This window comes from Bemisia tabaci, chromosome 5 (assembly GCF_918797505.1).
Source record: "Bemisia tabaci chromosome 5, PGI_BMITA_v3".
Classification (NCBI taxonomy): domain Eukaryota; kingdom Metazoa; phylum Arthropoda; class Insecta; order Hemiptera; family Aleyrodidae; genus Bemisia; species Bemisia tabaci.
Window position 1 is genome coordinate 39,669,879 of NC_092797.1, and position 13,729 is coordinate 39,683,607.

Consider the following 13,729-nt stretch of genomic DNA (forward strand, 5'->3'; position numbering starts at 1 on the left):
CAACGTCGCCCTATTTCTTTATCCTTGTTAGTTCTAGCAACTTCCATTGCTATATTTTGCGACTTCGGAGCAATTTTTTACGTTCTTCGTCCTCGTCCTTTTTGTGAAACGTTAACGTGTCACTTGTCAGTCTTAAATCTTAATAAACCCTCGCCTCGTTATTTTATCGATTAGTGTCCCTTTCTGTCCTTCCTGCAAGTGTTTTCACATCCAGTGAAAAAATGTTCGGATCCATGATGGGAGGATTCGACATGGGTATGGGATTTGACGATGACGATATGTTCGGGTGAGCACAACATAATATCCAGTACTCTGTAGCTCTTAGGCGTTCTGTAAAGGATTGCAGTCCTACCTCTCATCCTTGATCCATTTTTCACTCCACAGCATCGATTTATGTACCCTCAGTCGGCTCGTTTCATCTCGCTCTCAGCTAGCTTTGGTTTATCTGATTTATCATTCTGATCCATCCATGTGTTCGTTTTTCAGACATTTCAAAGGTTCCAACAATGTCACAGTTTGCTAGGAAAATGCTCACTGTAAAACCTCTGACAAAGCTGATGAACCAAGTAGTACAATCTTACCTTATTGGCATTGTCTCATCTGTTAAAGTCGGCCCATCTGGCGCAGTTCTGTGACCTAACTGAATCCATTTTATGAAACTTGGTTTTTTAACTGTCATCAAGAGTTTCTGCTCTCCAAAGTCAAGCATCGAAAGGCTCAAGAAAATCTTAAACTTGTGTGAAGTTTGCACTGTCAAAGCTCCAGGGGCTAGAGCGTTAAGAGAGCTTTATAAGAGCATTCTACAGTCTGCCTCTGATAACTTGTCTTTTTTTGATCTTTGCAAAGAGAATTCCGACAGTGAAGAAAGACAAGTTTTCCGCCATGGACTGTTCCCCGTTTGCTTGGATGGGCCTTGAAGTGGGAAATGTGATCATTCTTGATTGTCTCTCAAACTCAGAACGGGACCAGACGGCCCTGTACTGCTGAAAAATATTGAAATGAAAGTTTGCATGTAAGAGGGACCAGTAATGTTACTGTCAGCTTTGAGAATATGGTGTGCGGTTTAGTATTTTCCATCTCTCATGACAATATTCAACTCCTGCTTATTGTTGCGACGGATTTCAGTATTTAATTCAAGTACATAAAGTCTATTTGCAATTTATCACGAGGATTTCTTGTATACAAGTTCAGCCCATTACCTTACATTTCTAAATCTAGTTAAATTACAGTGAACTTTTCTGCGACAGTAGGAATGCTTTGTTTATATTATGTTTTATTTTTTCTGCTTGGTGTACTTAGATGGCAAAATTATTGTTCATTCAACTTACTGATTCATGATATTTTCTCTTGCAGAAACCCCTTCAGGCAAATGAACAACATGATGAACTCAATGCTTGCAAATCCATTTGGTGGAATGTTTGGGCAGAACATGCTCATGGATCCTTCTCAACAACAGAGACGAGGCCACCACAGGAATAATGATATGATGATGCCTTTCGGCGGAATGTTTGGAGGAATGCAACAACTCATGTCTCAAATGAATACTGACCCGAACTGCCATTCCTTCAGCTCCAGTTCTGTAATGACAATGACCAGTGGCCCAGATGGTCGGCCGCAGGTTAGTCACATAAACTCACGCTTTTAGTCTCCTAAAGACTTGTCCTATATTTTTATTATGAAAGCGTAAACCCTGTGTCATTGTTTATGATGTTACAATGTACCCATCACATTTTAATTTTCTAGAAAAGGCCCATTCATCATTCCACCTAAAATTTTATTTTACTTTTTCTTGCTTTTTCTACAACATCCTCCGAAAATCTTGTGCTGAAGCGTCGTACAGCATTTAGTTGAGGAAATCAAATATGAGCAGAAATTGTTGAACGCGACGATCAGAAATGTAATGAACTGTGTGATTGTTAAATCATTGCTTGTATTTTCATTTTCTTGCATTTGCATATTTTTTTAATGACACTTTGAGTATACCAACTGATTTGCACCTTTTATTTATCTAGGTTTTTGAAATTTCCCCACTGTATAAATCAGGGAGAACACTAATGAAATGACCTGCAGGTCAGCTCCATGCCTTAGAAAATACTCTATTTCTATTCTTAAGAACATAGTTCGCGCACTTTTAAAAAGACTGTGCCGCTCATCTGAATTCTTTTAGCTCCAATCCCAGAAAGTACTGCTTGATAGTCCATCTCGCAACTGGTAAATCGCCTGTTGGTAGAATATTCTAAAGGGAGTGCCTGTCATATTCTGATATAACTCACAACAGTGGCGTAGACCGAGGGGGGGTGTCTAGGGGTCTGGACCCCCCCCCCCCCTTAGCCTCGTCGATTGTGCCATTTTTTTTACTCTCGGAGGGTAGACATAATGTATTATCAGGGACGTACACAAAATAATGTAAATTTACCATAACGTTTTTAAATGCCCCCCCCCCCCCCCCCCTATTTAGAGAATTCCTAGTTACGTCACTGACCCGCAACAACATTCATCTTCTGTTAAAAGCGTCCACCTATCAACACCTGCTTACCTCATGTAATATCCAGGTCATGTCTTTCTGTTGATAGGTCTATCAAGCATCCTCATCCACGCGGCAAGGTCCAGGGGGCGTGAAAGAGACAAAAAAGACACTGTGTGATTCAAGAAAAGGTATTAAAAAAATGCAAATTGGCCACCACATTGGGGAAAGAGCTCATGTCATTGAACGAGAGCAAGACTTAAATTCAGGACAGCAAGAAGAAAATCAAGAATTCATCAACCTTGAAGAAGGTATTCCACTCCTGTATACATGCAACAAGTTTTTTCGGTGATACTTAATGACAGTTCACAGATTCTTCAAAAATTTGACATCTTAAAAAGTTAAAACTGATGATCTTAGTATTTTACTTTTAATGTATATTATTGGCCCTTAATTCTACTAGCATTTGAATTTTTCTTTTTACATCTATAAGCTTTAAATACTCACATGAAACTTTTTTATATAACGAAAGCCTGTATGTACGTGCCTTGAAATATCTTCATCCAGAAGTGCAGAATCTTTTAAGCTTTGAAGTTTTAAGCTTTGAATCTTTTAAGCCTGCCTGCTAGCTCAAAATTTTACATTTGGCTTTCTAAAAACCTTCCCTAAATTTCATAAATAAGGGCCTTATACTATTGATTTTCGACTTCTGACCCTTGAAAATGGCCCTACTTCCACAATTTTAAGAGCCTCTCCACATTTTTAGCGCCTGGGCAGGCGTTTGATCGAGCTTTTTCTGCCCGCCTGTTTTCATCTACCTACATTCTATAAGCCTTATTCATAATCCAGTAAGTGAGTCATTCAATGATCAAGTCATACCTAAGGAGCCCTCAGCCAAAAAAAAGCTCCCGTCTTTTATAAGCTTGTGTTGAAGTTAAAAAATCCCTCTACCCTCTCCCATTGACTGGGAAAGGTAGTATTCACTAAGTAACTTTTTCAAATTTACACAACGTATTAGTAAAGTCACCAAAGTATGAATAGAAAAAGAAACTGAAGTTTAATCTCCTCTCCTTCAGATGAAGCCGACTCATTCAACCATGAATGGATGCAAAAAACTCAAAGGTACTCCCGCAGAGGACAGCATGATGCAATTGGCTATGGATCCCCAAGGCATCATCGTCACTCAAATGGACCTCAACTTGCTCTTCCTTCCAGCACATCCCATAGGTAATAGAAAATAACTATTAACTATTCTCTCTCTGTAGATTTCCTAATTTTTAGTCTATTAGTGCGAGAGAGTTAATACATTCTTGAGTTTTGTAAACAATTGTGCTTCAGTTCAGGAGAAGATTGAAGTTTAATAATAACTGAATATATCTTCTATGACTGATAGAAATAAAAAAAACTCCGATCAAGGCTCTGTAAATCACGTCCTTCCTTTTACAGATGCCTCATTTGACCCTTTTCCATCCATCCTTTTTTATTTCCTTTCAACCAATTGTTCGTTCTGTTTTAAGACCCTCTCAAATATTTTAAGTTTCTCAAAAGATGAGTGTATTGAATGTATCACTGGTTTTCAGGTACAGGAACTGAATTTGTGATATGAAGCTTTTAACACCAAAATGGACCTTTTCAAAAGTATACTCAGAAAATTATAATCCTTTGATGAACAAATTCCGAAAATTTTCTCCCAAGATTTGAAGAAGGAACTATTTTCAAGAATCTTTTAAAACAACATTTAGAACCCTCACCAATTAAAGTCTCTGGAAGTGAACCCTCTCTAAGTATCTAAAATTCAAGTGAAACATAGGTGACACAATTTTTTTAGTTCAATTGAAGTTGAAATAAAACAATTATGATGGAGTTCTCCTGTACTTTTTTTCTTCGCAAATCCATCTATTCTGTAAGCGAGTATTTACTAAAGCTTACCATGAGCCAAAATCTGTGTCACGTTTAAGTAATGAAGCTTACATAAGTTATTTGACCCCCTTGCCTAGTAGTCACTTCTAAAAATTTAAAATGAATCCTTAAAAAAGGGATCTCTAGTTGATGTTAGTATCAATCAAAAAAGCTTATCTGTGTATCTGCGTTTTTATAGCTAACTAACCGTTTTTAAACGTCAGCATCCAAGCACCAAAGTTGCCTTGAGTTAAATAAATAAGGCGCTTTTTGGGCATGGTGCCTGTCGGATTTGAAAACTGTTGGATTAAAAGCTCCTTTCTTTGCTGCTGTAGAAATCGAAATTATGGATACCCACTTTGTGTCCATATCCCTTTGTTGAATATGGGAACTTTCTTTTCCTCCATCATGTCCTAATTGCATCAGTGGCAAGGTGGTGCATATCCATAAACATGGATTCATTCCTGACTGCAGCGTTTTGGTGTCAGTTAGTTTGGAGAAGAATGCTCAAATGATTTCTTTTTCAACTGTGCAACACTGGTTGAATGGGTTTCCCACTCCACCATGAAAATAATTGGTTAAAATAAAGAATGTGTAAACGCATTTTAGCTTTTAAAAAAAACCAACTTGGGTCTGAATCAATTGCTGAGCTTCAAAAAGGGAGGGAAGGCAAAGAATTGTTTTAAAGTATACGTTCCGAAGTGACTGCGATTTTGAAAAGAATAAGCAATGTAGGAAAAAGAAGGTAAGTCAAACATCTAGGAAAGAAGAGAAATTACTGAGATTTGGACTTGCAGTTTACTGCATGTAATTCAATCATTTTAGAATTGTTGGCCAGGAGGGAGTTGCAAATAAGAGAGTTGTATTGCCTTTCTTCGATTGATAGTATACTAATCTCTGGCCTAATTGTTTCAATAGGACTGTTTTAAATTAAGTTGGTTAGGTGCAGACGCGTGTTGAATGTAACTATAATTAAAAAAAAAAAAATACCACCCTAAGTAATTTTGAGTTTCCAGTTGTGATAATGAACCTAACATTTTCTCCCTGTAAAATAAAATGGGATGCATTTCGGAACTTGCTGTGATCGGATGTAATCCAACAAGATGTAATTCCCTAAAATTGGGTCACTCACTTTTTATGCAACTGTGACTACTCTGCCAGGAATTAAGATTTCTCGATTTATTAATCACTGCAAACAACCACTCAGTTTTACAGGTGCACATTCAGCTGTTCCTTTTTAAGAAGCTTTCATTAACTGGAAGGACTCTGCAAACTCCTTATGAGGCTGTGTGCTGCTATCGACTTCCCATTTTTTTATTGCATCAAAAACTCTTTTATGAATGCTGACCAAAAGTCATCTCTGTGCCAAATTTTTACAGGCTGTGAACATTGAAAAACGCAGCGCAAGTCTGTCTGGTGGGGATGAGATTGGGAGACAGAAAGAAATTGATTTGGATGGTGAAGCAAAAAGGCGTGCGGAATCTGAGATAAAACTGCCGCTCCATGGTTGTGGCTGCTGATCACAATGCACTTAAACGCACTGGGGTTTTCCTTGTTGGCAGCTATGTAGCTCGTCCTGGAGTGCTAAAAGGAAGAGGGGTCTCTTTGACTCTTCATTGCTGCTCTGCCTCCATTTATTAAAAAAATTATCGAAACTTCAATCGCGGAGTGTGCGAAAACGGTGGCGTGTAGGAAGTTGGCGCAAAGATTATTTTTTGTCAGCATTCACAGATGAGTTTAATGCAATAAAAAATAATGGTAAATTGATAGTGGCACACAGCCCCACAAGTAGTTTCTGGGATCCTGTACGTTCATCAAGCTTTACCTCATCTCCATTCTGGGCTAATGATCCATCTAACCTATGTATTTCTTTCTTTTGCGTCTATTGACCTCTCTTTCTGTCTCTCTTTTGTTTCTTAAAATGAGAAAAAAAATTGCCTCTTAACCCCTACACAATTCTCCTGCTATATTTATCACTTAGATTTACCAAGTCTCAATGTAGATTCTATATCTAACCTACATTTTTGGTGTCAAGTAAAAATAACAAAATATATTAATTCCCTTGTTGCGTACTGGAAAGAGCTGGCTTTAGTGACAAAGAAGGTAGCTGAATACCGCTGGTCTTAATTTGTTCTATTATTTTATGTCCTTCCCTCTTGTTTTGAGAAAATGTACATGCAAAAAGATAGAAGAAAGTATCTACCATTCGAACGTCATTATTGCAAAAAGGAGTCTCAGCCCAGGGAAACATATCCTTCCTCTTTGTAAGCACCCATTTTATATGCACTGAAGTGCTGAAGTCGAATTGAACTTCAAGCTACAAACCAGAGAGGCATCCTTGGAGTAACCTTGTATTCATTTGGATGCATTAGTGGTACATTTTTTATATCGGTGCCTGAAGGTCGTAGGTAGGCAGCCAGTGAAACAGAGATGATCATCTGTTTAAGGTATTTACCTCAGAACTTTTTTTAAGGTAAAATCCATGGATATATTATTCATCATCCGGTCAAACTTCATGACCAGGTCGCCAAAAAATCATGCTGGTGGATTAGATCATGAAGTAAGAAAGATTACAGAATATAAATGATCTTTTTACCCTTATTTTTCGGCGGTTGTTTTTGTTGTGGTTTCCAGCAATCTGTAGGTTTCTTGATGAGATCAGTTGCTCGTATATAATATGTAGATGTTTTCTATTTGATGCCTTCTTCATCTCCTCCCCTAAAAATCTTGAAATTATTCAAATTATTGGGGATAACTTCAAGTGCGCTGGCCCATCAAAAAAGACGAGAACATAAGCGATGCTTAAAAGCTACAAAGCTCCCAGTTTTTTTCGTCAAGATGTGACCCTCTCCTCCTCTTTCAATTATCTATCGTGTGGTTGATCGTCGTGCACGAAGTTCATCTCTATCATGTTTTTGGAATTGAACAGTTCTAACTGAACTCAGCAGGGTTTCTAATACACACAATGAGCTCTGCATCTTTTTTTCATCCTAACGGTTGCTTGTAGATGCTTAAACTTGAGCGTATCCTGTTTTCAGGTATGGCCGTGATTATTGATGTGTTTGTTGACTGTTGACTAATAAACCATCTTATTAGAAGTAAGTAAGTTAGTTTGTGGTTGTGTCGTTAAATTGTTCATAGCCCGGTTTTTGAGTTTTGTATTGATTTACTTCTCAAATCCTTGAGCATTCTTGCGTTTATAGTGAAGGGGAGGGTTGATAGCAATGATCCTTTCACTCATTTTTAACTTTCGATCAAAGCTCTTCGTTCTTTTATTAAATTATGAGGAAATTAGCATCGTAGTTAAATTATTACGATCACAAACTGTAAAAATGGCCCGGTCAGGTAACTTCTGGTAAAATATTAAGGGCTATGTATCATCCCCCCAATAATATGCTTTTTAACTAACAACTATAAAGCTAGTGTCTTGTCACTTGATTTTAGTTCCTATTGCAGTTTATATATCACCGCAAAGCTTTTTTTAAGTTAGGAATTGCATGCTGTTTACTTCCTCTCTTTCATCAATTCTTCACCAACGAATAAATGAACCATTCACAGCGCCATAATTAACTTTGACTGATCTTAATCAGAAGTTCAATGATAAAGGTGATCTCCTCAAATTGGACAGTGGCAATTCGGACGTTGCTTTTAAATTGATGAGAAGTTGTAAGGAATAGTTACTTAATGTTCTCATGTATGTTCGAGTGAGCTTCCCCATGACTTGTCGAAAAATACTGTTGTAGCAGAGTGGCTTCTGCTAAATATCTGCCTTACTCTGCACAGTTCTCAACAAAAAGAGAGAGAAATCGCCTAGACCTGAGCCTATCGGAAGAGGATTTTTATCTTTGAAAGGGTGCACAACCAGCCAAATAGTGTAAAGTTAAACAAGACAATGTTGCACTTTCTGTAATGCACATTTGCTACTCCCTTTGTGCTCTCATATACCTTCTTTTATCATACGTGCATGCCTTGCCTTGGTTTGCCTCACTTGAAACTTGTTCATGTTTCAAGATATTAGTCAGATACTTGAATCATTAACACTGAAAAAATAGGGTTGGTGAAAAAGCAAGTCTAGCATATCGTTTGATTAACACAGCGATTACTGCAAAAAATGCAGCTTGTCAGTGCACTGCACTTCTTATCGCACTATTTAGCAAGCACAGGTCTATCGCATTTTTTGAACAAGAAGTCTGATTTTGTTGTCTATAATGCATTGAATTTGCTTAGGATTTATTGGCTTTTTGCTTCATAACACTTGTTTTCATGTATACCTTAATGTGGGGCGATCAGAATTTTTTTCTTTAAATTCCTGTGATGGAAAACTCACTTTATACTGACGTGTGTAACTTGAACAATCAACTACGTAACAATTTCCTTGCTACGTCAGTATTGTAAAAATAAATCAATCGAGCAAAAGTTCGCAAAGTGCACAGTAGTTTCTTGTTTAGTGTCCTGTGCATTTTCTCCTCATTTGTTACGCCATTCTCTCTTGCTCACTCTCTGTGTGCACATTTTGAATAGGTTATCTCATCATTATTATATCATTAATTTCATTCGCTCATTGTAATTTTGGTGCCCCAGTCCGAAACTTTCTAAAAATGAACTTTCTCAGCTGCCTTGGCACCTATGTTTGACAAACCCTCACAATTTAACTGGACGTGTTCAAGGTTCTCTACTTAATATTTCCTAAGAGAACCAGGAGTCCCCTCCAATTTCCCTGCATGCAGATGTTACCTCAATGATAGCTATTGACATTTTTGGCAGGAATGTGTATGTAGTTGAGAGAAGAAGAACAATAATAGCACATTCTGTAGGTAATTAAGTCTTTCAACTTTTCCCTGATTGTTCCGAATTTTACTCAATCATTAAGACTCAATTAGTTAGTTTTAATTATTTCAAGCTCCCAATTTTTCCTCCCCTCTCTCTCTCTCTCTCTCTCTCTCATTGGCATTCAAATCCTACATTCAAACAAAACATTTCTCTCCTACATTCAAATAAATACTACAAATTACTGTTTTTAAAAGTTTAATAACCAATAGAAATGTCTTATTGACGGCCTTTATCATGCCTCATTTTGTCAATTCAGACCTTTAAAGGAATTATGAATTTTTTTAACAACTTACTACCTTCATATCTTCATTTGCTAGTATTTTTACCTAGGGAGTGTAAAATGAAGATTCCATTAAGGGTGAAACTGGCCCCTCCCTTTTTGCTTCGGGCGATTTTGGGATCCATCCAAGCCCATATTACCCTTTGACAGAAACAAGTTGGTTTTTTGACAATTTACTTTAATTATGAAATATCACTAATAGTATAATAGGTAGCAGTCTAAAATGGTCAGTTTCGATGGTTAGCTGCCGTTTCTGAGTACATTCACGATGAAAATCTGTTAATATCATGTCTAAGCTGAAAGAATTATATAAAACTACAAGGGTTTGTTATTTTAAAATATTTGTAGCGAATCAACCTGACCTTGTAAAGTGATGCTACCCTTCTGGGAAGAGATTAATTTCGTCCCTTGTCCGAATATATCCTCCAATTATTCTGCGGTTTTGCGTACTTTTACCTTAGAGATTTCAAAATGTGGATGTAGAGAACTATTCTATTAAATTAGCTTTCTAATTTCATATTTTGTCTCGTTTTTCAGGGAAAGAAGCGTGGAAGACCGTGATGATTTTCATCAGGGAGGCGTGGAAATTACTGAAGTTACGGAGGAGCCAGATGAGAAAGAAGAATCCGAAATTAACGAGCCATCAAATATCCTAGAGCCCGGAGACCTCAGGCGGAAACGTGATCACGATCATGAAGATGTGCCTGCAAGAAAATCAAAAAAATCCACAAAGAAACAAAAATAAATCGCTGAACTTTTCCTATGATCTAATCTATCTGTGAGAATATTGTGTAAGTTATGTGCAAATCCCTCTCTAGTCCGTCATAGTTGCAAGTACGGACTATCTCTAAAATTTTTGATAAAGCTTGAAGTGAAAATTGTCAGCTGTGCTGGAAAAAGTCTCGAAGTTATTACTTCAAGTCCTGACAGTATGATTCTCTCCCCCCCCCCCCCTCCATAATTCAGTCGTTCCAATGAACATTTTGAATTTTTTTTATCTAAACAACATAAGTCACATCATGGCTAAGACTCGTTAAAGCCATCACTATGAATGAAAACCATGAACTATATCTAAAGCGAGCTTGCAATGGGCTAGAAACATCCAAAAGCTTAAGATACTTAAACGGATACTTTTTTACTGTTTTTGGTCACTTCATTTCAATAGTCTTCTCAGTGCATGGCCAGCCTCTTTGGAATCAAATTTCTCACTCATCTCTTCAGGGTTTCCCAAATTGAGCATGTCATACCTAAAAAGCATTGCTGTCCAATTTCTTTAAAGTGCTAAATTCCCCCCCCCCCCCCCCCCCAACCCGAGTTGGCTCAAGTTGACATGGTGTGCGACAATCTTTGGATTTAATTACAAGAGGCTTATCTTTTTGGAAAAACAAACTTCGTACAAAGTACCAATTTTAAATTAGTGGAGGACAAGTGGGTTTCTTGCAATATAGCTGCACCAAATTCCTGCAACAGAAACTCTCAGATTTGAACTTATCTTCAAACACGTCGTAATAGTGATTTGTAGAAAGTGAATTCCTTGTCGGAAAGTTATACATAATGAGTATCCTTCTAATAAATGGTTTATATTTTATTATTATTATTTTTTCTTTCAAATTATTTATCGTTATAAACATTGTGTTCAAGATGCTTTCCTTATATTGGAGTGTCTATCAAACATTTCTAGCTTTCGTACTTTTTTCTTTTATTATTTTTATTTGCTTTTTTTTTTTTTTTTTTTTTTTTTACGATACTTTAATGCTGATTAACATTATTCTGATGGTTAGATATTGCAGGTTTTTGGTTTTCTGTCATTAATAGCTATGTCTTGTCTTATTTTTTTTTCTGTATTTTCGAGGGAGTTCAAAAATTCAACCAGGAGAAATTTTGAGACTACAACCTTATAAACATAGGAGTGTAAAGGATAACATGTCACAAAATTAATTAACACTTCAAAATACCTAGATTAAAAGAAGGAAAAGTTTTGTATTCTTAGCAATTTACAGCTACTCTGTCTGTCAAGTAAGTTCCTGAACTTCTTAAATTTCATGCATCAATCGGTAGAGCTAGTTATTGATTTTAGAACTCTCTATCTTATTGTCTTGGTCAATTCCACCTCTCCATTTCATTCCATTTATCTCTCTAATTTACCCCACAACAGGGTTCGAATGAAACATCTGAAAGGCGCGTGTTCATGTGACCTCATCAAAATCCAAGCAGAACATATTGATCATTTCGATAACTTTGAAAATCATGTCATAAGTGAAAAATTTGCGTTTAGAAGTTACATCGTAAATAGTAAATTCTAACTTCTTGCTCGGTAAAAAAATCTATGCAGGTCAAATCAGCCATTCAACAATAACCTTTACGTCAGGCAAATGACTGGAGTATGGTTTCATACAAATTTCCCTCTTCTGATATAAGGCACATCTAATTTTATGAAAAGAAAAAAATCAGCACACGAGAAAATACTTCTTACAAAGAGTATCTGAAATCAGTTTATGCTTGATTTGACACTGGTTTTTCATGAGTGGGAAGCGTAGATTCACATACATACAAAATGCTATTTTCTTTCCTATAAATTGAATTTGGAAAGTTTCTGTTCGTCTGTTGTATTCAGCGTAAAACTTTGTCAAGAAACATGTATTGCGGTGTTTAATTTTGAATCCTGTCTAGTGGTCCACTAAAATTATTCCTGAATTCCTCGCATCCAAGTTTCCTTCAATTTATCTCCACCATCTTTAGCATTCAGCTCATGTTAAGTTTGTGTTGAATATGTGGCAAACAGCTCCTCTAGAAATAAGCAAACTCTATCGTGCAAAGGTTTACTGTATCAAGAATGGAACATGGTCTATTTTCCATGCTGTCTGTCTTTTTTTCCTGTGACTTTTGCGCCAAGCATGTAAATTTTGTTTTTAAATCATGTGAATACGAAACTTTAGTGGGGTAACTGAATATCTCTAACTTTTCTTTTAATAATTTTGTAAGTTTCCGTATGCAACCAAATCAGAGCCCCTTTACAGTCTTGCAATCCCACTTGACAATTGCTCGGAAAATCTGTTACTGCAATCAATGCAATTCATCCAGAGCTGTTTAGATTAGTGGGGGAAATAAGTGGTTCAGCAGGAACTAGGTTTGGGGTTTACGCTTAAATTCTTTTATTAAGTGAGAATAGTCGCCCCTTTCATTAGATGTTTTTAGTTATTATTTGTCACAATGAAATCAATCCAGTTTTGAGTGCCTACATGCCCCTTTTCCTCAGAAACAAGGCAACTGATGCTGTTCCTTCCTCTGCAACCTTTTATTGAGTTTCTCTTCATTTGTGTAGAGCTGCATCAGTAAAGAAAGTAAGCCCTGTATCAATCACTAGTCCATCGCACCTTTTTTTTTTCTTCTTCCTATTCCATTCCTCTTCACTATTTTCCTTTGCGAATCCTGTCAACTCTGCCAAGGGTTTTTTGCTAGTCCTGGCAGTTCCAGAAATCAACCTTTCTACCTTGACTAGCAATGTGTATTTATTAAAATAGGCTTATTCAAAATAAATTTCAGTAATGTATCTATGTTACTTTAAGGTGAAAATAGTTTGATTTATAATTTATGATTATAGTTTATGAATAAATGTAAAATCACTAGTTGCGTACATCTTTGATTTTCTGGATAGCTTATTACCCTAATTAATAATGATACGGATTTTTTTAATATATTAATATCAGCTGAAAGTAATTCCAATCACAAGTTTTCGTTGAATAAAATTGCCTCTGGGCAAACAATAGAATCTGAATTTAATGCATGTCTTTAGGTAGATCTACAGTACAATTACACAGAAAAACGATTTGAGAATGCATTGCTCATTCATTACTGTCCGCATTTTAAGACTCGTTCAAGAATTCCTGAAGGTCGAACGATGCTGTAGTACGTCAGGTACCAACATACAAAACTTGATAGGAAAATGTACTTGAAAAGAACTTGGAGAAAATCGTCCCTCTGAATGTTCTAAATCATTTTGACTTAGATTTTGCGATTTTCACTTGGGGCGTTCTTCCTCATAGAGGAAAAAAAGGAGGTGTTAGCATCTTGAAGATTGTTTACACCAAGACGTAGGTCAGTCTAACATGACCAGCAAAATTTGGAATTTGAACTACGAAAAACGGACCATAACGTCTGACTTTTTCCTTAAATCACCTCATGTTGAATCTCAAACACTGTATGTATAATGACTTGTTTCCTTAAACTACACCATTTCCAAGAAAATCGATGATGAA

General features: G+C 36.6%; 1 protein-coding gene across 3 annotated transcripts; it reads left to right on the top strand.

Annotated features, from left to right (window-relative positions):
* The first annotated feature begins 13 nt into the window (after positions 1-13).
* On the top strand, positions 14-13,107 carry Mlf (myeloid leukemia factor). Of its 3 annotated transcripts, XM_019056781.2 has the most exons (6): positions 14-286; positions 1,354-1,618; positions 2,574-2,775; positions 3,541-3,691; positions 7,402-7,461; positions 10,011-10,291. In XM_019056781.2, exons 1-5 carry the CDS (start codon positions 222-224, stop codon positions 7,418-7,420), a joined length of 702 nt encoding a protein of 233 aa, XP_018912326.1. In that variant the 5' UTR covers positions 14-221; the 3' UTR covers positions 7,421-7,461; positions 10,011-10,291. The 3 variants fall into 3 exon arrangements, with proteins under 3 accessions (XP_018912326.1, XP_018912325.1, XP_018912327.1); XM_019056780.2 differs by lacking the exon at positions 7,402-7,461 and having other exon boundaries at positions 10,011-13,107; XM_019056782.2 differs by lacking the exons at positions 7,402-7,461; positions 10,011-10,291 and adding an exon at positions 4,045-4,331.
* Positions 13,108-13,729: the final 622 nt, after the last annotated feature.